The following is a 24057-nucleotide window of genomic DNA, read 5'->3' on the forward strand; positions in this document are numbered from 1 at the left end:
TGTTGCAGCTGAATGGACCACACTCTTCCTCAGACTGCCCATAGAATTGCCAAATGGTGTAGAGATTTGGGAGTCGAACTTGGATTCAGAAGATCCAGGTTCAAATTTCCACTCGGCCATGAAGCTTTCTGGGTGACCTTGGGCTAATCACTGTCTCTCATTCTAACCTATCTCACAGGGTTGTTGTGAGGACAAAAGGAGGGAAGGAATTATGTATGCTGCCCAAGCTCCTCGGGTGGGTGGTATAAAAATGTGAAAAGAAATACAGGTGTGTACCACTTAAGACAGGGATACATTCTCTGATTCCCGTTATGCGATTAGGCCATTAAGTGAACATTCAACCCAATCTATTGTCTTTATTGTGTAAACAGACACTAGCTGGGTGCACAAGCTACTAGAGATAGATTGCCTATTCTTTGCATTAAGAACCTCTCTGCTGTGTAAACAGACACTGTGCTACAGACTATGGGAGATGCAATGGCTTCATTAAGAGCATCTTTGTTGTGCTTTGACCACCGTCATATATGCGATCTGTCATTAAGCAAACCATTGTTAAGCGACACACATTGTACATAAAAATAAACCCAAACTCAGAGAGAATTGATTAAAATGAAAAATTCCCTCAAGTGCAACTGTGAAATTCTGATGGAAATGGCTGCAACCTGGGAAATGACACCTTTAAAAAAGGTATTATAGGGTACATTTAAAGGTGCCATTTTTAAAGGTATAAGAGCTCTTTCCAAGTCTGGACCTGGCAATTCTAACTGCACTGGAATTTTTGCAACGTGATGCTAGAGAGGAGGAGGATAGAGGCACAGTGAAAGTAAGACATGAACTCTCATTTGGGGTTGGGCATTCTGGAGCATCCAGTAAATCCTGTCATTCAACTAGTGGGAGGGGAGACAAAGGGTTGCCCAGTCATTAAATAGGTTTGTGGATATGCACATCTAGGCTGTGAGTCACCCAGGTTCTGCCTTGAACTTTGGTTCATTAGGCTGGTGTTGGTGATTTGAGTGGCCAGGAACTGTAAAAATGAGCTGACTGATTCTAGGGTTTCTAAGCCTTGGTCTTGCCTTTGGAAGGTTACAAGGCTGCTAGCGATAAAGCAGGTGGTACAGATGCGACTCCTGTCAATCAATCCCACCACTTGCACTCCACCCAGCATCCCCCTCTATCTCCTATAGCAAGCAGCACACCAGTGCTGCCCCTCAGAAGGCAGGGGAGTTAGTGAAAAGACTGAAGGAAGGACAGGATAAGACTATCACATGCTGCCTTGTAAATTCAAACAGAAATCTCCAGATCGTAACCTGGCAATTTTCGATGCTGTATCAACCATACCTCTTGTACATACCTGCACAAATCCAGGACCCAAGAGCAGAGGCCAGTGGTTTTGGCACCCTGCTCCTGGATGATCCTGGGTTAACTAAATTGTGGCATCTGAGGAACTATTTGTTCCTTTTTATGGCTAGTATTTGTGCACACTGTGCTCTGTTCAACCTATGTTGCCTAATCATATATAGGGCTGCAAGGTTTTTACTGGCCCTGTTCCTGAGCCTTTAACAGCAGCCCAGCACACACACATGTAGCAAGAGAGACTTATTTGGCAGGGAAATGACTGACAGTGAAAGTTTCACCAACTGTATTTTTACCTGCCATGCTGCTGTGAAAGACACAGGAAAAGAGACGTGAAAATGTGTCACAACCATTAGTTATAGTATTATGTTGCATGAAAGGCTTCTGTGTAGTTCAGAACTGCAAAGAATATAGGCTTTCACCAGATGCAGGTTTCTATGCCACCTTTAAAACCCCAGAAGCCCTCTCAGCTTGGATCTGGCAACCCATAGTTCATGCATGTTCTAATGAAATAGACCATATAGAGCAGGAGGTGTCCAGACTTGCTTCACAGAACAGCCACATACAATAAACTTCAGATGTTTGAGAGCTGCAAAATTTAAAGGGCATTTAAATTCTTATATATATTTACCTATGAATATGAACATTATACTTATGTTTTAATCCAGTAGACTCTCAGTTTCTACCTTTTATAGAATTGTGATGCAAGAAGGAGCTCAGAACATATTTCTGCAAGCTGCACATTTTATGTCAAAGAACCACATGTGGCTCACAAGCCACAGTTTGGCCACCCCTGTTACAGAAGTACATTGTTTGTTAGCTGTCTTGGACTTCTTATGGGCAGAATGACAATTTAAATTTTTTTTTCCCCTAAATAGTCTGTGTTGTTTTTTTTTTCTTCTGCCTTCCTTCTGACACTTTGGTTGTGAATTCTAAAATCACATTTATTCTTCTATTACTTTAAGGAAAGAGGCTTGAGGATCAGAGCATCTGTGATTAGAAAGAAATAATCAGATTGTAATAACATCAGCCAGGATAGCTCAGGGTCAAGGTTAACAGTCCATTAGGATTAACAGGGCAGTTAATTCAAGTTGAACTCCAAGAGGTATGCAAAAGTAGAGCAAGTATAAGCTATAAATGAGGCTTGCTTTGGTGATCTAGCTATGGCCACAGGTTCTCATGATACAAAGGAAGATCATACAAATGGATATGCAATGATGAGGACAGCCAGGCTGGTTGAATTTCTGCACAGTCCTGCAGCTGTCAATGTCACAGACTTTCTATCAGATGACCATGTTACCAGGGAATCAGTAAATAACAAATTGCTCACTAAAATGGTTAGGATGATGGTGTATTTATTTATTCTGTGGTGCATCAGATGGTGAGTCACATAAAGTGAAAGGTCCCTGCCCTGAGGGATTTACAATCTAAATCAGGAGTGTCAAACTCATTTCATACAGAGGGCTGAATAGCATTCAGGATGCCTGCTGAGGGCCAGAAGTGATGTTATTAGGCAGGAAGTGAGGTCATTAAACAGGTCATAACCAAATATAAGCAGTTTTTCTCACTTAGAACTCATTAACTGCAATTGACAGAAGAGAAAATATGCCAATCTTGATCAAATTTCAAGATGGGAGAGCCCCATTTTCATGTAGGCTGCCCTTTCAGCAGTAACTGCTTAGCATTGCTCAGCAGCTAAGAGCCTGCGGGCCAGATAAAAAGCTTCTGTGGGCTGCATCCGGCCCCTGGGCCTTATGTTTGACACCCCTGATCTAGATACTGTCACAAGAGGAAGGGTTGAAGGGTATGGAAGTGGGGAAAGAGGGGAAGTATATGCAGTTGTTTCAGTTGCACATACATTTGGAGAGAGGGCTAAGGCATGGTGTCAAAAGGCCATGAAAAAGGTGGGTTTTAAGAAGGAAGCAAGGAAGGAAGCGTCCTGCATTGTAGGAGGCAGATAAAAGCATGGAAGGTATTTAATTGCTTCTAAATAGTGATGAAATTTAAGTTTGGATATGAATACATATATGAATTACATTACTATGCAATTAACAGTTCATGTGTATATGTCTGGCACAGGTGTCTGAATACAAAAAATGCTCTGGGTGTATATGGTGTGTGCCCATGATGCTGAGACATAGTACACATGAATTCAGTGTGTGCTTCTGTCTATATCATTTCTGTCCCTCTCTATCTTTGAGGACTTCATTGATAATAGCCCAATCCTAACCAACTTCCCAGCACTGATGCAGCCATGATACAGCCCTGGGGAAAGGGAACAAACATTCCCTTACCTTGAGAAGGCCTCCGTAACACCCCCCCCCCCCCCCCCCCGCAACTGCAGGAAGCAGTGCCTCCTTGGCACGACTGCATTGATGCTGGAAAGTTGGTTAGGATTGGGCTCTTAATAATGTGTTACGGTAGTTCACATAGGTGTTCACATATATATGTAATAAAGTTAGTATCTGATTCACATGTTTGACTCTAACATTGTCTAAATATGATACCCTTAACTTGCTATGGAAATTTTGTTGCACTGTTTGAAACGGTTAAGCAGATGTCATTCAGGTACAATTACCATCTCATACTACACAGGACACACCAGAACCTGCTGCATTTTCACTATATGCGTGTTTGTTGCCATTTAGATTTCACATTTTTTGGCGAACCTTACAAATTCTTAGACATATGCCTGAAAACTAATGTGTGGAAAAGCCCAAGGCTTGGGATTTTGTTTTTTACATGACCCAATGCTTTTATGTAGATCAATTTTTTATCTTCTACCATTCCATTCTTCATCACGTTGTGGGTGGATGCTTCTGACAATGTGTCCCTGTTTGCATTCTCCACCCTGTGCCAGTCAATTCCTGTACATTCCAGCCACACCTGCCCTTCTATGCTGGCTCTTGGTCACCACCCTGTCCTGCTTGCAGACACGGGGCTGTATGTCTCATGATCTAGCACAGAAAAGGAACAAGACAGAGATCTCAAGGTGGAGAAACCCTGCAGTACAACTCCCGGGGGGAAGAGTTCTTTCATTGTTCATTCCCTTGGATCAGGCTAAAACATACCTTATTGTGGAGCTCTGGGAGTGTCAGAGATGCAAGGAAGAATAAAGGCTCCAGACCAGTTGGGGGCCAACAGCAGGACAGAAGAAATAACTGAGATCAAAGTTGTCGTTGTGGGAGACGGAGGCTGTGGAAAGACATCACTGCTCATGGTATTTGCAAAAGGCGAATTCCCAAAGGTAAGTCCCTTCTTCCCGAAGGGTGACCCCCCTATACCCATATTCTGTCCACAAACCTTTATTGGTGTCTCCTATGATGTTTGCTATCCAAAGCAAAGCATGCAGGCACGTTCCTTGCACATAGCTCCCTTCCTGCTATCTCTTAGAGGTCATTGTCCTTTAAGTGAACGTATGACACAGTAATTTTCAACACTGGTGTGCCGCAGATGGTCCACAGGTGCGCCGCAGGAATTTGGGTTAGGATCATTTATTAGCAGGGCAATTGGGGCATTTGAGCCCCCTACCAGCAGCATGGTGTGCCTTGTCAATTGTATGGTCATTTATTGTAGGGTCATTTATTGCCTTGTCAATTGTGGGGTCATTTATTAGCAGGGCAATTGGGGCATTTGAGCCCCCTACCAGCCGCATGGTGTGCCTTGTAGAAAAAAAAAAACAACTGATGTGTGCCTTGACAATTTTAGTGCTTCGTCAGTGTGCCATGAGATGAAGAATGCTGAAATTGCTGATCTGACATGTTAAACTGTAGTAATAGAAGGAAGCCCTAGCGGTCCCCTCTGTTTCCTTTAGAATGGTGAGTAATGTGTCCCTGGGTATGGTGTCATTCTGAATTACTTCTGAAAGATTACTGGTAGTTCGGTTCAGTTTAATACGGAAAGCTTCAGCAGCAACCAACCATACCTAGAGTTACTAAACGGGTTTTTCTAAACTTTTATTTCATTGCTAACCCTAGGTTATAATAAAATATACAACTGATGGTATTCACTAGCCAGATCTACATTTGATACAGGTAGACAAAAAGTATTGGCCAATGTCACATAATGATAGAGTAGGAAAGATTCCGATCGTGGTAGCAAAGATGATCACAAGACTTATGGCCCAATCCTATGGACGTGTTTTGCTGGCAGAATGTGCTTTCCACCAGCATAACACACTTTACAGCAGTCGCAAAGATGACTATCCCAGTGAGCGCGGCCTGGTTGCTACCACAAGTGGTGAACAGCCAGGTGTGTGCTCCGATGAATTGGGGACACCTGCCAGTGCAGGTAAGGCCATGCAGGGGGTGTAATGGTCAAGGGGAGATTGGAGGGTAGATGGGGGTTGGGTAGAATGGGGATGGGGTGAGGAGGAGCACTGATCAGACCCAGGAGGAGGGGTGGGCAGGGCCGCTAAGAGCTGGCATTGGACCCAGGGCAAGATGCCTGTTTGGGCCTCCCCTTCCTAAATTTTCCTACAAACCAGATGTCACTACATTTTTAAAACAACTTTTTAATTGACGGTCTTAACTTAGCATGAGCAAGATTGGAACTAAACAAAAACATTTATCAGAATGGGATGATTTCTTTACTTTGAATAGTGCTACTGCATTTCTTTTCTTCAACCTCAGCAAAGTACTCTTCACTTGCTTTTTGTTCTTCTAATAATGCATGGGCATCCAAGGACTGGCTTTCACTATCCCCCTCATTACTATGTGATGATTTTGAAACAAAGCCAGGTGAAATAAACTTGCCTGGCTTCCTTTTTTTTAATTTTCTAGTTTTGTTTCTCTTTCTACCAACCCCTGCTAACTGGTTAAGAGGCACTTTTTCAAGTGGGTGCTCCTCTTTTATTTAGCAGGGGGAGAGTAACTGGCCCACCTCACCCCAGCAGTGTCTGTTCTAGTGGCTGTCTGCTGGCATTCTTTTGCATCTTTTTAGATTGTGAGCCCTTTTGGGACAGGGAGCCATTAGATATTTGATTTTCTCTATAAACCGCTTTGTGAACTTTTTGTTGAAAAGCGGTATATAAATACTGTTGTTGTTGTTGTTTTCTTTTCTCATCTGTGCTCTGGACTTATATTTATACCCCATATTGTTAATTTCACCTTCAAACAAAGCCAAAAAAAATCTAGACCAGGGGTGCCCAAACCATGGCCTGGGGGCCACTTGCAGCCCTCGGGGGCTCCCAATTCGGCCCACGGGGAGCCCCCAGTCTTTAATGAGCCTGTGACCCTCCAGAGACTTGTTGAAGCCTGTGCTGGCCCAACACAACTGCTCTCAGCATGAGGACGACTGTTCAACCTCTCACCTGTACTGTGGGATGAGGGCTCCCTCCACTACTTGCTGTTTCATATCTGTGATGCAGCAGTGACAGCGAAGCAAAGGCTGGCCTTGCTTTGTGCAAGGCCTTTTATAGGCCTTGAGCTATTGCAAGACCTTCATTCATTCATATAAGTTCCATCTCTAATAAATTCATTTATGTAAATTTATTCAAATTTTAAATGTAAATTAATTTTTTCCCCCAGCCCCTGACACAGTGTCAGAGAGATGATGTGGCCCTCCTGCCAAAAACTTTGGACACCCCTGATCTAGACTTATCCAATGCCATATGTTCTAGACACACACTAAAATGAAGGGTTGGAGCTTACTATTGGGGCCAACTAAAGTGGGTGACCTACTACTGGGGCCTAGTAGTTCTGCTCTTTAGGTGTAAGTTTCACTTTCCCATATTTGAATTGTACTAATACATGATGATGATGAGTATTTATATACCACTTTTCAACAAAAATGTTCACAAAATGGTTTACGGAGAAAGTCAAATAACTAAATCACTCCCTGTCCCAGAAGGACCCACAATTTTAAAAGATGCCAAAGAACACCAGCAACTACTAACCACTAGAAAAGACACTGGACTGGGATGAAAAGGGACAGTTACTCTCCCCCAGCTAAATGTAGGAGGAACATCGCTTGGAAAATGCCCCTTTACCCAGATTGCAGGGATGTTGGTGATTTGAGGGAAGAATTGGGCTGCATTTTCATGAGAGCTTTAATCCACTTTCAATGCACTTCAGTTCCCCCAATGCATTCTTGGACAGTTGTAGTTTGTTAAGGAATCTGAGAGCTGACAGAGCAGGGGTGTCCAACATAAAGCCCATAGGCCAAATTTGGCCCCCAGAAGCAATTTATCTGGCCTCCATAATAATTAGGTTATCCAATGTGATAATTGGATTTTCCAATATCTTGAAAATATGAAAAAGATTTGCACATTTTGTTTTCTGTCATTGGCAGCTAATGAGTTTCTATGAGAGGACAAAGTACTTATTTCTGGCCATCTTCCACTTAATGATGTTACTTTCTGCTTATGATGTCACTTCTGGTCCTCAGCAGCCACCATGATTGCTAACTTTGGCCCTCTGTGTGAGTTTGACACCCCTGTGTTAGAGCTTCCCTTAACAAATTACGGTCTCCAGAATGCATTGGGGTAATAGAAGTGCATTGAAAGAGGATTAACAGCACAAACCTATGAATTAAGTGGGCCTTACTCCCAAGAAAGTGTGCACAGGATTGCAGCCTAAAGCTGTAGTGGAAACACAGCCCTGCATAAGCTGAGACTGAGGTACCCAAATCTATTTTGTAATAAATTTTTTTTGTGCTGTATAGGTTGTTTTGTTGTGGCCTGGGCTTCCTGGAAGCCCAGGCCCCAGGCTTTTCAAGCCTGGGGGACAGGTTGGAGGCAGCAGCACTGGCCGAATCCTATCCCCCTTCCTGGGCCTGATTTGCCTTTGTGGGTTGACATGAACTTGTGCCAGCTATTGAGCTGGGGCAGGTCTGAGTTAACCCTTGTTAATTTCCTTGTGTCACTAATTTTTTTCCATCAATAATCTCAAAGAGCAAAACTGCAAATAACAGATGTCTTTTTTTATCAGGCAACCAAAATTGTCCTGAGCAGCTATCAAGAAAGAAGAAGTTGAAATAGCTTAATCTCTTCCCCCTAAAGTTGTTTAATGACTACATGCTTACTTAGTGCATAAAACAAGAACTTGCAGATACTGTATGTAGAAGAGCACCCTTAGTAATCTTGCTTACAATCACTTCATTTTGCCTTAACAGATGAAAACTAGTGCTGCAATGAAAATTGGCACCCAATTTTAAATGTCACTTATTTCCTAGTGTATATCTCTGTGCATTCTCACTAAAGTACTCAAACTAGCCAGCAGTAGGCACAGCCAGCTCATCCATGGTGCACATGATGTGGCTCATGTCAACTAGCTGATGGCAGAGAAAGCAGTAGCATCGGGTTGCTCTTCACCCCTAGTCTGCAGCTGCCTTCTTTGGATAGAGGAAGTGGATAGAGCCTCATTTATCTGCTTCTCATTTGCTAACAATGAGCAGGAATGGATTACCTGCTTCCTCCCCCCCACCCAAGACCTCCCTCCTTCTTCATGCAGTCCCTTTAAACAATTCAGGAAGCAAGGTGTAGTCCTGCACTTCCTGTTTTGTGGAAATGAATATACGGTATCCTGCTTTGCAAAATGGCTAGATTTGGGGAGGGGGGGTATGCACACACTTGGGTGGCATTGGGAGTCAGACTGTGTGTCTTTTCCCAATGGGGAAAGTCAAGAAACCAAAGAGCCCTATGAGATATAGGGTGCAATCCTAACCCCTTATACCAGCACTTTCCAGTACTGACATAAGGGCAATAAAGCTCCGAGGTAAGGGAACAAACATTCCCTTACTTTGAGGAGGCCTCTGTAAGTGACACCCAAATGCAGGATGCAGCACATGCCCCATTGGAACCGCTATGCCAGTGCTGGAAAGCACTGACATAAGGGGTTAGGATTGCGCCCATACTCAGTTAATATATCACATAAATAAAGCAGGGACTTATTTCTCCCTCTTGTTCTTCTAGGTCTACATCCCAACTGTGTTTGAGAAGTACTCTGCTCCCTTTCACATCAACGGCAAGCAAGTGCAAATCAATCTGTGGGACACAGCAGGTTTGTATGTGAATATGTGGAACTGAAAGAGAATGTTATTCTGTTATACTTAACTAGAGGCAGAAAAATTAGCAAGGTAATCCCTGTCTACTAAGTCAGATAAGATTATTAGGATCAACAAGCATTCAAGTTATACAGATATACTCAGGTTGCAGAAAACTGGGTGTAACTCAGATATTTGCATATATCACTACCAGTTGGGCAAACAAAAGCCCTAGATATTCTCAGGCAGTACTTTCCCTAAGTTTCTGTGAATGCACAAAGACCAAACAGCAGTCCTCTTGGCCCAGTTTCAATACAGCTCTTTATCTATAAGATCTCATCATTACAAAACCTAGATTAGATTTTTCTTCCAATGTCTCTCTCCACTGTGACCTAGTAACTGGAACAAGGGCCAACCTACACATTACATAAAATGTGATGGTTTGAGTAATGAAGAGCAATTGCGGGGGGGGGGGGGGAATGGGCTGGGACTGTGGCATGAGGTGAGGGACTTTAGCTCTTTGCTCTCAGTGTATTCTCAACCAGGTTGGGAAGCCCTTGGCTGGGATTCTGGGAGGAAGCTATTTTGTGTGCATTTCTGAGCTTGGTCAGGGAATACAGAATTTGTCACCACCCCGTAAGAATTCATCTGTTTACCAATCCATAAGCAATAGTGAAACCTCACTGCAGGGAGCGTTATTTCAGCACCGTGTCAAAGAGGGATGATGAGTGAGTTACTTTAGCTAAAGTTCTTTTCTGCACCTTGTGAGCCCTGATCAGGCCAGATGAGGTGGCTGAGAGAGGAGAATGTCCTGCCGGGCAACCAGGTGGTGGAATACAGGTCACTGCCAATCAGCTGGTTGGCAAAGCAGGCAGTAATACTAGTCAATTGGGTGGCAATGCAATAAGAACATAAGAACAGCCCCACTGGATCAGGCCATAGGCCCATCTAGTCCAGCTTCCTGTATCTCACAGCGGCCCACCAAATGCCCCAGGGAGCACACCAGATAACAAGAGACCTCATCCTGGTGCACTCCCTTGCATCTGGCATTCTGACATAACCCATTTCTAAAATCAGGAGGTTGCGCATACACATCATGGCTTGTACCCCATAATGGATTCTTCCTCCAGAAACTTGTCCAATCCCCTTTTAAAGGCGTCTAGGCTAGACGCCATCACCACATCCTGTGGCAAGGAGTTCCACAGACCGACCACACACTGAGTAAAGAAATATTTTCGTTTGTCTGTCCTAACCCGCCCAACGCTCAATTTTAGTGGATGTCTCCTGGTTCTGGTATTATGTGAGAGTGTAAAGAGCATCTCCCTATCCACTCTGTCCATCCCCTGCATAATTTTGCATGTCTCAATCATGTCCCCCCTCAGGCATCTCTTTTCTAGGCTGAAGAGGCCCAAACGCCGTAGCCTTTCCTCATAAGGAAGGTGCCCCAGCCCCGTAATCATCTTAGTCACTCTCTTTTGCACCTTTTCCATTTCCACTATGTCTTTTTTGAGATGTGGCGACCAGAACTGGACACAATACTCCAAGTGTGGCCTTACCATAGATTTGTACAACGGCATTATAATATTAGCCGTTTTGTTCTCAATACCCTTCCTAATGATCCCAAGCATAGAATTGGCCTTCTTCACTGCCGCCGCACATTGGGTCGACACTTTCATCGACCTGTCCACCACCACCCCAAGATCTCTCTCCTGATGTGTCACAGACAGCTCAGAACCCATCAGCCTATATCTAAAGTTTTGATTTTTTGCCCCAATGTGCATGACTTTACACTTACTGACATTGAAGCGCATCTGCCATTTTGCTGCCCATTCTGCCAGTCTGCAGAGATCCTTCTGGAGCTCCTCACAATCACTTCTGGTCTTCACCACTCGGAAAAGTTTGGTGTTGTCTGCAAACTTAGCCACTTCACTGCTCAACCTTGTCTCCAGGTCATTTATGAAGAGGTTGAAAAGCACCGGTCCCAGGACAGATCCTTGGGGCACACCGCTTTTCACGTCTCTCCATTGTGAAAATTGCCCATTGACACCCACTCTCTGCTTCCTGGCCTCCAACCAGTTCTCAATTCACGAGAGGACCTGTCCTCTAATTCCCTGACTGTGGAGTTTTTTCAGTAGCCTTTGGTGAGGGACCAGATTTGGTCCATTTTGTGTGTCTTTGAAATGCCAGTGGATAGACTCTAGGTAGGAAAACAAAGCATTTGCCGAAGACAGAGTGTCACCTATTGGCTTTATCACTGCCGTTCAGCACAGGCATGGAGATGGAGTGCCAGTATCAGTATGTTCACTTTTGCTACACTAATGTGAAAGGCAGCAGTTGTGCAATCATCTGATTCCCTTCTCCATCGTGCATGTATGTGTATGCACACATAAAGTGTGTTTAGAATACTAAATGTCAATATTAAAGGTCCCAGTGTCATGCCCAGTTTCTGTAGGTCCTGAGGCACTGATTTCCCCATAAGACATTGGCCCCAGTGCCCCACAAGGTGCAGCAGCAGTGCAAGTCCTTCAGCTGATTTACATCACTACTGCAACTGGGGGCAGGGGGGAGTCAGGGGTCAGCCTACTCATAGGCCCTTTTCTGGGCATGGGCCCTCAGCCGTTGCCTGACCTGACCGACTCCTGGTGTCATCCCCCAATGTGCCCCTTCCAGGTGCCTGAAGACACCTTGTGACAGTGATGAATCTAGCTGTGGATATTTTGGACAGTGAAATTTTGACATGAATTCTGGGAGAGGGAACCATATATTTAAAGCATTTGCAGACAACAGACAGCATTTGATTATGAAGGAAGGTATATGAATGAAGAAGTGAAAGCAATGCAGTTAACTTTGTCTCTTTTCCACCCAGGACAGGAAGATTATGACAGGCTCCGACCTCTCTCCTATAGTGAGGCTCATGCAATTATAATGTGCTATGATGTCACCAACCCCCCCAGCTTTGACAACATCCTCACAAAGGTAACAACACTATCTATGAATTCAGTGAAAATAACTGACTCTAGAGTTTGTGGAATATGTGACAACTGGGATTTGCAAAAACAATGTTGCTGCATGTTTCCAGCTATGCTGAAACAGAAGCCTTGTAGTGCCGTTCAGGCTTTGTGAGGGTAGGGGAGGAGGGAAAAAGGACTCTTTTTTTCTTTCCTTTTCCCTTGAGGCGATCTCCTCTTGTGCTCTAGAGAACTAAAGGGTCAGACTTAGGGCTGTATACCAGCCCTGCACTTGAGCAGGCTCAAGCAGGCCAGTTCTCTTTCTTTCCCCCTTTCAATTACATGTTTCTTTGTTTTTTTAACCAGCTAAGACCTTGGCTCAAGAGGCCTCAACATTCTCTAGGTCTTAGGAGTTCACATGGCCATTTTGGGGGAGGGAATGAAAAATGCCTTTAAAAGAAAATGTACAAATGTGTGTGTGTGTGTGTGTGTGTGTGTGTGTGTGTGTATACACACTTTTTGCTATTAGAGTTTGCTATTAGAAGGAACAATATTGTTGCAAAGTGGGAATGTGATGTACGAATGAACTTGACATATAGTACCTGGCCAGTGTGCTTGAGTTTTGACTAAAGAGTTAACAACTGCTAATTTTCCAGAATCCTTAATTTTGGGGAAGTTTCCTAGAAGAATGGGAGGCTCCACTGGAGCTTGGGAAAATTGCAGGTTTCCACTTGTGGGGAGGAGTTGAGGTGTAAGGTGACCTTTCCCTTTCCCTTGGGTAGTCAGTGTCAGAATTCAATCAGTGCTGCCCCTGGAATTTGTCACCACTTGGGGAGGTGGGGCACACATGCAAAAATATAAATGTAATCAGTAAATATAGTCAAACTTTAGCAGGCTGGCATTATAATTTCACTGGGAATGCTAATCTAATGCCAGGACTCGTATTTCCCTGTCTCACAGCACTGGCAACTGATAGACGCTAGTACTGAATTAAAGAGGGGTATCTGCCTGAAGATGCGATTTGGTGAGCCAGGCAAAAGCTGTGAAACAGGGGATGGGAGAAGTGGAAAGGCAGCATCCAACAGATGGTCTTTGGCTGTCTTCTTCAGGCAGACATGATCCCATTTATCCAATGGACCCATTATAAGGCGGTGGTTCTTCAGAAAGGGGCCTTTCTACCCATTTTATAGCAGAATCTCTCCTTCTCTATTAATCACTATCTCCATCTCTCTTTCTGTCCTTAGTGGTACCCTGAGGCAAACCATTTTTGTAGGGGGATACCGATCCTGCTTGTTGGTTGCAAGACAGACCTAAGAAAAGACAAGGTTCTGCTAAGGAAACTCCATCAGGACCAACTGGAGCCCATCACATACCAAAAGGTAATACAAACAACAAACCATCCCCAGGTATGTTCCTCAAACCTGCCGCAGTTCTGTAGCAGCAACATCCACAATCTGAAACAGCATCAGTGGGTTTTTATACTAGATAAAATGAATCCCACTAGCAAATCTCCAGGATGTAGTAGATGTGCTACTTCACTTCCATCTGTAAATCCATCCTTGCCAGGGCTCCAGCAAGGTGCTAGTCACAAGGAATGGCAATGAAAACGAAGCTGAACAATGCAGGTTTGGTTGCAATGGATGGGAACTTGTAACTTATTTCTTTGTAATGGAAGTATATTAAGCATGGCCAGTCTTACTGTTAAGCAAGTTGAGATTGCCCATCTCTGGTGGTAGGTTTGGGAGTACCATTAAAGAGCAAAGAGCAGTTTATTATATTTTTCCCACATATGAAGAGGAGGTGACTGGACAGTATTTGGATTTTTATTTTTTGTTTGTTTGTTTCTGACCATTGCTGGTACTAAGAGGCTGCATGCCTTCCTTTTAGTAAGTGCTTTGCTCTCCACCCATTCCCTAAGTTCAGGCTGTGACCAAGTCTACTCTCTTCTCTTCCACTCACCGCCTCCTCTGCAGGGAGAGGCCTTGGCCCGCCATCTTCATGCAGTTGCTTACCTTGAATGCTCAGCCCGTTTCCAAGAGAACATCGCTGACATCTTTGCAGAGGCCTCCAGAGCAGCCTTGAGTCGCATGAAGAAGAGACAGCGCAGGCGCAAATCCAAGAAGGCTTGCGTGCTTTTCTGATAATCAGCATTTTCTTTCCCTTGGAGGAAAATAGAGCATTCCCATCGCTTCATACTGATCATCATCTAATGGTGCAAAATCTCTTTGAATATAGAGAAATGAAGACAAGGGAACACTTCCCTAGCTGGACTGAATCATCATGACGTCAAATGGGTGGCACAAACAAAAAAGAGGCATTTTGTTATTTAGATTTCCTAGGCTATATTAACCCCAGGAAGAGTCTTCGCTATGGTTGTATGGTGGTTGTATAAATACAACCACAGGCATATGGGCAGTGTCACCCCACACCTATGAAGAAATACCTCCGTTATTTAGTAGATTAGACTTCACTGGATATAAATGTGGAAGAGTGACCATCTCTGACAAAATGCCAGCATTTCTTCACGGCTTTTACAACACAGCCAAGGAGACTTGGCCTCAGATCCCCCGTTAACCATGAAACTCACCTGGTGGGCAATGGCACATCACTATCTCTCAGTCCAACTCAGGGGTGGACAACCGGCAACGTGCCACATGCCATATTTCATGTAGAGAGTCTTAAACATGTCACTCCACCTTAACGTCACCTTTAGTGTTTACACAATAGCTAAATAGAGCCTCCAAGTTCAAGGGCAGTATACCTCCAATTGCCAGAAGCTACAGAGCAAGAAAGACAAGAGTACTGTTGCCTTTTTTAGTCTTTCCAAAGACACCTGGCTGACTGCTGATGAGGCCCAAAGGTGGCCTGCATGAACTTTTAGTCCAGCCCAGCAGGACTGGTTCTGAGATTCCTATGAGGTGTGTTCATTGCCCTTCTGCATTGCCCAGCCCCCTCTGCCTGCCCACCTTCTTGTCCTCAAAAGTGATATTAGCCGGGATCTCTTTGCAGATGATTTTCCCAAGGGTGGTTTCTCCACTGGCTGGGTCACCTGGGATTGCTTATCTCATTGGTTATCTCATTGTACTGCCTCACTCAGCCCCACCACCCTCTACTGCCACTTCCTTACCTCTTCAGCTCTCTACCAATCTGGTCTTCTTGGGTAAGCATGTGACCTACCAGTTAGCGGAATATAGCTCACTACCACTCACCCTGTTGGCTTTCTGTCCTCTCCAACATTCTTTTCCTGCCTTTCTCCCTGTTTTTCAACCAGAGCAAATCAGGCATGGCACCCTGAGTGTGCTCATTGCAATGGTAGAAATTTGGGGGCAGTCTGCGTAAGGATTAGCAAAGAAATCAAGTAAACTATAAACTGCTGTGGTAATTTCTTTGTTATTATTTAATTTTTTCTTCAGAAATATATGGGGACTTTGTATGTGCCACTTAGAAAGTGTCCACATGCCACTAGTGGCACACATGCCCCTGATCCATGTGTTGTGCACCCCTACAAGGCCTACAGAAATGGGTCAGAATCTACCAGGAGACCTCTGGATGACTTGTAGTAGATGTACATCAGTAAGGACTTTTTTATTCTCAATTGCTTTAAAGTACAGTCAATTCTCATTAACCATGAGGTTTACATTCCTGGAAAACTCCATGGTAATGGAAACCATGGTTACTGAAGTATTGATCCTATGGGAAAAATGGGGTTAGGTTCCTACAACCCTCTTTCCTATACTCTTTCGTTACTTGTAACCATAAACACATCATTTCATGTACCATTCTTGTAAAGAACACTTCCCATACAACAGTACGTACAGCACTTTCTGGAGCAGATGCATGCTGACATGATAGGCTAGCACTTTTTAATGAATGTAGTTTTAATAGATCTGATCTCGGAAGCTAAGCAGGGTCAGGCCTGGTTAGTACTTGGATGGGAGACCACCTGGGAATACCGGGTGCTGTAGGCTTATACCATAGTCCTTCGAGACTGAAGGTTGCCAACCATGCAGTGTGATCCAGTGGGGTTTGATTTGCTTTATTGTTTTAATTGTTTTATGTATGTATGTATGTATGTATGTATGTATGTATGTATGTATGTATGTATGTATGTATGTTTTATGTTTTCATATTGTTTTAATCTTTTACTTTATATTGTGTTTTTATGGTTGAGAGCTGCCTTGGGTACCCCAATGTTGGTAGAAAGGCAGGGCAGAAATTTTTAAAATAATAAAAAAAATAATTTATGAATATCGCAGCTTCCCTTAGAAGAGCTCATGTTGACAACTGCACAGTTGGCCTCTCAGAATTTTTTTGCTACTGCACATGGCTGTGAATGAACATGAAGAGACCACATGTGTGGCAAAATGAGTTACACTTTTATAGAAGTAGATACATGAATCTGCAGGATTGAAATCAGCAGATAATGAGGATTTAATATAACAACAAAATGACTCCCCCTCCCCTGCCCAGCCAAAAAAATATTGAGCGCTGAAAAGAAGAGAGTTTGGGGAAAATCAATTGAATTTTTTAAACTTAAGAACTGTGGACACAGTTCTGGTACTCTAAACAAATGCCTGGACTGAGCATGTGCTCAGAGGCATCCAACTTCTTCATTCTATGTATCAATCTGCTTCCCTGAGGCTCTGGTTTGCACCTGGCTCCAGTTGATGGGCCTCAGGTTACTACTGAAAAACAGAGTAGCTCCCACTGAGCTGCTTGGAAAAGAGCACAGTATCAATGTGCTAATTAAATTATATCTTAGAATCTGTGATAGAGGTGGCTCTTTTCTCTATTTGTATGTGGTTTATTCCTTCTCTCCCCCCCCCCAAGATAAAAGAAAATGTCACTAAGGTTACAGTTCTATCCACACTTTCCTGGGAGTAAGCCTCATTGACTATAATGGGACTTACTTCTGAGTAGACATGCATAGGATTGGGCTCTGAACATAATGGATAATTGCTGGAGGGGTAATGCTTCTGGAGCTGATTGCATGTACAGGTGGGCCCACGTTATCCATGGGTTCGGCACCTACGGATTTCACCATCCGTGGGTTCCAAACCTGGGGCGGGGGCACCTGGACCCTCTGAGTGCAATATGGAGCTGTGCCAGTGCAGGGCTTCCCCAGGCCTCAGAATGCCTTAAAAGGCATCCCCCGAAAAACCAGAAGTCACCTTTTCCCCCCAAAATGGGCTGGGAACCTGAGGGTCTGGGAGGCCGTGCGTAGCTTTCCTGGCCCTCAGAACACCCTCCAGAAGCATAGTTCCAGCCATGTTCGTATGGTTTGGGGGCCCCTAATCCACAGATTTAATCTTCTTTTGCGGATTTTGGTATCCATAGGGGTTCTGGGAGCAGAACCCCCACTGATAGTGAGGGCCGCCTGTACATTTGGCAGATCTGTAAGAAAATGACTACATATTGGAAGTGAAGCTTAACTGAGATTTTTTTAAAAGACAAGTTATAAATTGCAAGAAAAATATCATAAATATTCTCAACTTATTCACCAGATATGGTTAAAAATAGAGTTGGAAAGGGGTGTTTTTGGACAAGGGAAGGCAGATCCAGCCCGGGAGAGGGCAGGATCAGCAGAGCCCTCCTCCGATGTATCCTATCCTCTCTCCTGGACCAGGCAGCCTTATACAGGGCTGCTTGGACTTCCGCCAGATCTATAAGGCACCTGATTCAAAAACATGGATTTTTAAAAAAATCTGCAAAATAAGTAATAGAGGAAAAGCTTCCAACAGCACAGTTTTGAAGTGTCTGGTTTTTTTCCCCAGTCAAGTTTATCCTATGGAATGAGAGTACCAGCACTGCAGCCACAACGCTGACTCTGGATGTCAAAAAGTGCTGTAAAGTGAGTAAGTGACACTGACAGGAAAGCCGGGGGGCGGGTCAGAGGCATAGCACACTGCCCCAGCACCCAGGGCAGTAATGTCATGACATCACCATCATGTCACTTCCGCATTCTTCCTGGAGGAGGGGGTGCTCACTGCTGCAGCTTCGTGCCCCCATTCCTTCGCCCCTTGGGGGAGCCACCACAAGAGAAGGAATGGAGGAGGCATCAAGCCACCAGCGCCTCCTCCTCAGGAGAAAACCCAGAAGTGACATCATAGGGATGCCATGACATCACTGCCTCAGGTGCTGGGGCAGTGTGCTATGCCTCTGCCCTTTCGCCACCTTGTCCCTGCCCCTCTGCCACCCAGTATGAGATCTACCTGCCCTGGAGGAGGGGGCACTTGCTGTGGCAGCTTTGCACCTCCTGTTTCTTCTCCTATGGAGGCTGAAAGAGAAGGAACTGGGGGGGGGCTGCAAAGTCAACAGTGCCTCCTCATAACTAGGGCAGAGCCTGAGGAGCAGTCATGTACCCCCTTGGCATAGCACCCCTCAGGCTCTGCCTAGTAACTGTGGCAACTGACAGTGACAACTTCACTGTGGGAAGGCATTCTGGAAGTGGGGAGGGGTGTTTCTGGATGGGGGGAGGAGGTGGGCTGGAGGGCAGACTGGGCCCGGGGATGGTGGATCAGGCCTCTGCCACATCCTAGGTCCCATCCTGGGCCTGCCAGCATTACACAGGGTTCTGTGCTACCTAAATAGCGAACAAATCTTCCCTTACCCCTCCTGCCTGCTCTAATCCAATGCTGGATTCAGTGTGGGCCCGATGGCCCCACTGCGCCAGCTTTGGATAGGATTGGGTAAGTGTGTTTAGGATTCCAGCCCAAATCAGACAACGTGGGGAACAGCAGAAATTAAGTAGCAGCCCATCTGTGTTGTGTGCAGAAGGTCCCGTTCACTCCCTGTCACCTCCAAGTATGCTGGGGAAAACCCTGAAATCCTGCCCTAGAGAGCTACGGGGTAGGGGTGGAGCACAATGTTGGCATTCATGTGTGGAGCGCAGAAGATGCCAAGTTCAACATTTGGCACTTCTAGGAAGAGCTCGGTGGAGAGCTGCTGCCAGTCATTGCAGTAGACAGTACGGACATCATCGGGCCAATGGTCTGATCTGACATCAACTTCACATGACCATTCCTTCAAGATATCAGGCAGGATCCTTTAAACACAACATCTCACTTTTTATTTTATTCTAAACCACAGTAAATAGTGTGTGTCTGACTGTAACAAATTGCTTAAAAGTTACCGACTTTCAAACTTGACAGGGATTTTCTTCAAGCAAAGGTGAAGAAGTGGGGAGGCAAAAAAAGAAACAAGCAGACAGAGCTGATTCTTGCTTAGCCTCCTAGCACACCTGTTGAGTGCCTGAATGCTTGTGGATAAAAGCGTGTCTCCACTGATTTTGTTCTTAGCTCTGTCTGCTGCCAAGGCTTGGGATTCGCCTTCCAAAGTCAAGCTTTTTGGAAGCAATGGGGGAAGAGACTTGTGACACATTCAAGGCTAATGTATATTGTGGCACAGGCATTCTATACTGTCCTTTATTAAGTCAAGCACCTCCCTATCACCAGTTCCTAGCAGGTTTCCCTGAATCCATGGCACAAAAGAGATAAGGAAAAAAGCGAAATTGTCCTCATTATTGATTAAACTGGAGCTTGATTTGCAAAGCAGTTTAGGGAGAACCAATTTAAATATGAAGGCTTATAACACTGAGAGCCTTTGCAGGCTGCTACACCCTGATGTACTCTGCGTGATAATTAAAAAGACAAAACAAAACACCCTTCCAGGTAAGGGAGGGGCACTGCTGCTGGCACCTGTATTTTTTTTTTTTACTTCTTTGTGAATTGTACCAATGATAATAAAATATAGTTAAATCAAAACATTCCAAGTTGACTTTAACAGCTACTAAAATTATTGTGTTTTAAATTATTGCTCTCGCTCTCTCTCTTTTAGAAGCTGAAATGGAATGATTTTGGTTTACATTTCTACTTAAAAGTCAAACAAAACAAGGTTCTCTTTCACCAAACAGGGATGGTTACCTTCAAAATGAGTATGGTGTTAAGGCTGTCATCCTATGCACTTACTTGGAAGTATGCCACGTTGAACATAGTAGAACAGTACTTCTGAGTAAACATAGCATTGCATTGTTAATTGCCTTAAAGCCACGGTTTGATATCCGTGGCAACGTATTTCTCCTTCATGTGTTGGCGAAGGCAGCGCCAAGCCTGTGGCCACATGGTGTGTCGATCCATTCCTTTCAATCTTTTCAATGAACTTAAATATATTTCACTCCATTTGTACGTCTCATTAGTTAAAATGGAACTGAAATGTCATCTAAATTACAGAATTGGGATCCTAAGCCGTACAGCACACGTACCCTGATTTCGTATGGTGTAAACTGAATGGATTCCAGTATCTAAAACAGTCTTTTTTCAGCACCAGAGAAAGATTTGCATGATTACTGGGCAGGAAATTCCCTTGGGACTTCTGGCTAAACATGCACAAGATCGAGCTGCAGGAAGCACTAAAAGGAGAAGCTGTCCTCTTTCACTGTTAGACTCACCTACTCATGTGTTCAAGACTACAGTCCTAACATACGTTCCTGGGATTAAGCCCCACTAGGGTTCAAGGCTGCAATCCTAACCATGCCTTCCTAGAGGTAAGCCCCACTGGTGTTTTAAGGCTACAATCCTAACCACACTTTCCTGGGAGTAAGTCCCATTGACTGTAATCGGATGTACTTCTGAGTAGACACGCACAGGCTTGGGCTCTAAGTGTGTTTCAAAGCGTAGCTAAACTCGTGTAGGCGTATTTTAAATGAACAGTGTTTAATCATCACCCTCACGAAAGGCTGATTGTAATGAAAATGTCCCACCTCCAGGGTTGGGTTTAGGGGGGGGGGGGGGAAACACATCATCACGCTCTTAAGAAACTCATTTAAACATTTACTGACGCTCAAGTAATTCTATACTGTCTGCAGCCCGCAGGCGGGGGATAATTAGTTTTGCTACATAGTGACTGTACGGCCACTGGATTTTTTGTTGGTTTGTTTGTTTTAGGGGCTTTCTCACTGTTGTTGCTTCACTTTCTGACTCTAGAAGACGGGAGCAGAATTATTCTTATTTATAAAACCAGGTTAGATTCACCCCACCCCAACCCGTACATGAAACCCCAATCGAGTTCAATGAATTCGTTTAAAGACTGAAAAAAATGAGTCTCCACATCCTTGCCCCTCTCTCTACTATGCAAAACAGTGGTATACAGAGACAGGGTATACAAGTCTAAGAAGTGACAGCCCAATCCTATTCACACTTTCCTGAGAGTAAGCCCCACTGAATACAATAGGATTTAGGCTACAATTCTGTGTATGCTTACCTGGAAGCATATTCCCATTGGATCCAATGAGACTTACTTCTGAGTAGACATGCACAGGATTGTGCCCCAGTCCTATGCATGTATACTCAAAAGTAAGTTTCATGATAGTAAATGGGGCTTCCCAGGTAGGTGTGGATAGGATTGCAGCCTCACAGCCCAATCCTATGCATAACCTACACAGAAGTAAGCCCCATTAGAGTAAATGGGGCTTACTCCCAGGAAAGTGTGGTTAGCATTGGGCTGTCACTTCTTAGACTTGTATAGGACGGTATCCTTAGTCCTTGGCAAACAGTTTGTGTGGCTGATGTTGCCCCCCAGAAAAAAAAATAATACAGGGAACATAAAATAGGAAAAGCAAAATTCTCCACCTGAATGGGATTTTTTCCCCTTTGTTTTGTTTTCTTTGTAGTTGGCACACAGACAGTGCTTTGAAAGTTTTATCGTGTGCACACACCTTCCACCTCTAGGACACAAGTGGACTGGTGAAAGCACAAGTGGACTGGCCCGTTCTGAAAAGGACAAGGTCCCCCCAACACATGTTGTTCAATGGGCCTGGAACTGGGACCAGTGAGTGCCCTGCAGATCCCTGCACAGAGCCGAAGTCTCTCCAGACGTGCAGCCTGCGAGGATCTGAAGTCTCAGCCTGTCCTTCCAGGAGCACCTAAAACACAATCCCAAAACTTACCACTTCGAATTAACCCCAACCAGACCCCCCCCCCCAGGTCTAACCCACTCTAAATAGTGCACCAGCCTGCTGCCACTGCGCACGCGCAAGGAACTGCACTGTTCCCATAGGCAGAGCGATTGCGAGAACTACAGTTTTACGTAAGACTCCGGTCAAGCGTGGAGCGTAAGAAAACCTAGTGCGCACGCGTCTTCTCTGCTTAGCACTAGGCCAAAAAGGCGTCTGGGCTGTGCGCTTGCGCTCTTGAGGCCGGTTCATGGGTGGGGGGGAGTGCGCCTGCGCAGAGGAGGGCCCTGCCTGTGGGGGGGTGAGGGAGAGAAGGCTACGCCGCGCAGGCGCACTATGGCGGCCGAGTATGTGTGTATGTGAGAGTCTGACGGGTTCAAAATGGCGGCGGCTAGTTCTGTGTGAGAGGAAGAGTCTGGGGGCGGCGGGACGGGAGCGAGTGGCGGCGGCGGGGCGCGGGGCGCCGTCCAGGGGCCGCCTTCGGCTCCGAGAGCCGGCGCGGCGGCGCCTGGCAGCCCAGGGAGAGGCTGCGGTGGTGTCCGGGGGGTGCCGGGGCAGCGGCGTCAGGGCTGGGGCGGTGTGCGAGTTTGGGAGCCCAGGTGGAGCCAGGAGAGGGCCGGTGCCGGCGAGCCTGGGCGGGGGAGGCGCTGGGCCGGCGGAGGCAGGCGAGGCGAGTGGGCTGAGGCGGAGGCGCCTGAGGGGGTGTGAGTGTTTACAGCAGGCAAGTTGGGCTTCGGGGGGTTCCAGTGCGAGACTGGGACGGGACGGGACCCGGAGGGGCTGAGCCGGAGCAGCACCCAGAGCTGTCCGCCCCACGTCTGATTGGGAGAGGGAGAGAGCTGGGAGAGCCGCTTCCCCTGCCAGCACTTGCTGTTCTGGGCTCCCTTTTGGGAGGGCGGGTGAAGTCACTCCAGGGGGGAGAGTGACTGTGGTTCTCAGGGCGCCCTCCCCTCACCAGTGTGGCCTTGCTGAGAGCCACCTGAGGACCTCCCCCCCCGGGACTGGGTTTTTTTGGGGGGGTTGCTGTGTGTGCCTGTTGACTTTTCTGGATCCTAAAGTTCTCCAGCCTTCAGGGCAGAAGACAAACTCGCTTGGGAATTAATCTGTTATATTCCACTCTTTCATCCCTAGAAAGGGGCAAAGGAAAACCAGAGACCTGGTAAGCTCTGACTTCATTTACATTCTGTAACCTTGCAAACAGCCTCGTACCCTTTCTACTTTCCCCATTGAAAGCCAGGGCATCCTGTACGTTCATATTTATGTCATTGTAGACTCTGTAATGTTGTGGCGTCAAATCCAGGCGTGTTTTTGCTGCCTGGTAATTTGTTCCTGTCTTCTACTGGGATGGAGTTGGGCTGTCATGTGGTGTGTTGTACCTCATTTTACTGGCTTTAAGAGTTTTTTTTGTGAGTGATTGTTTGGAACCAGATCTGGGCAAGAGGCTGATTGGGAACAGGAGCTAGTAGAAGCATCTAAGTTTCTGTAACCCCACCCAGTTCTCTCTTGCTGCTGTATATTTAAAGCTATACACAAAACTTTTTACTCATTTCTGTCTTCATTTCAAAGCTGGAGTCTAAAGTAGGCTATTTATATGGTCTGTCTATGTTTCTCTTTGTTTCATCTGAGCAAGTTCTATTTCACTGTCTAACAATGTATAGGTCATGCCGTGTTACTCACTGGGGTTCTGTTCAGAACTCTCAGTGCATTAAAAAAAAACCAGTGGATACCAATTCAGTAGAAAAATAGCTTTAAAGATCCACTTCTAGGTTTCTTGCTCTATACCAATGTATTCTTGGGTGATAGTGGAGGAGCACAAAACCTAGT

At 45.3% G+C, this 24057-nt stretch overlaps 2 protein-coding genes across 4 annotated transcripts in view; both read left to right on the top strand.

Moving 5' to 3' along the window:
- The first annotated feature begins 477 nt into the window (after positions 1-477).
- On the top strand, positions 478-14425 carry LOC136644790 (rho-related GTP-binding protein RhoF-like). The gene is made up of 6 exons (XM_066620937.1): positions 478-492; positions 4520-4600; positions 9266-9353; positions 12203-12312; positions 13529-13663; positions 14258-14425. The coding sequence occupies exons 1-6, from the start codon at positions 478-480 to the stop codon at positions 14423-14425; spliced, it is 597 nt and encodes a 198-aa protein (XP_066477034.1).
- An 8119-nt stretch (positions 14426-22544) lies between these two features.
- KDM2A (lysine demethylase 2A) overlaps positions 22545-24057 on the top strand; it is a 66916-nt gene continuing 65403 nt past the window's right edge. Inside the window, exons 1-2 of one of the 3 annotated variants that reach the window (XM_066611464.1) lie at positions 22545-22580; positions 23365-23392. In XM_066611464.1, coding sequence (XP_066467561.1) covers positions 22570-22580; positions 23365-23392 — 39 coding nt within the window. In that variant the 5' untranslated portion in view covers positions 22545-22569. Of the gene's footprint in view, positions 22635-23364; positions 23393-24057 lie in introns of all 3 variants that reach the window. The other 2 variants (XM_066611465.1, XM_066611463.1) reach the window with 2 other exon arrangements.

Source organism: Tiliqua scincoides, chromosome 1 (assembly GCF_035046505.1).
Source record: "Tiliqua scincoides isolate rTilSci1 chromosome 1, rTilSci1.hap2, whole genome shotgun sequence".
In the NCBI taxonomy this organism is placed as follows: Eukaryota; Metazoa; Chordata; class Lepidosauria; order Squamata; family Scincidae; genus Tiliqua; species Tiliqua scincoides.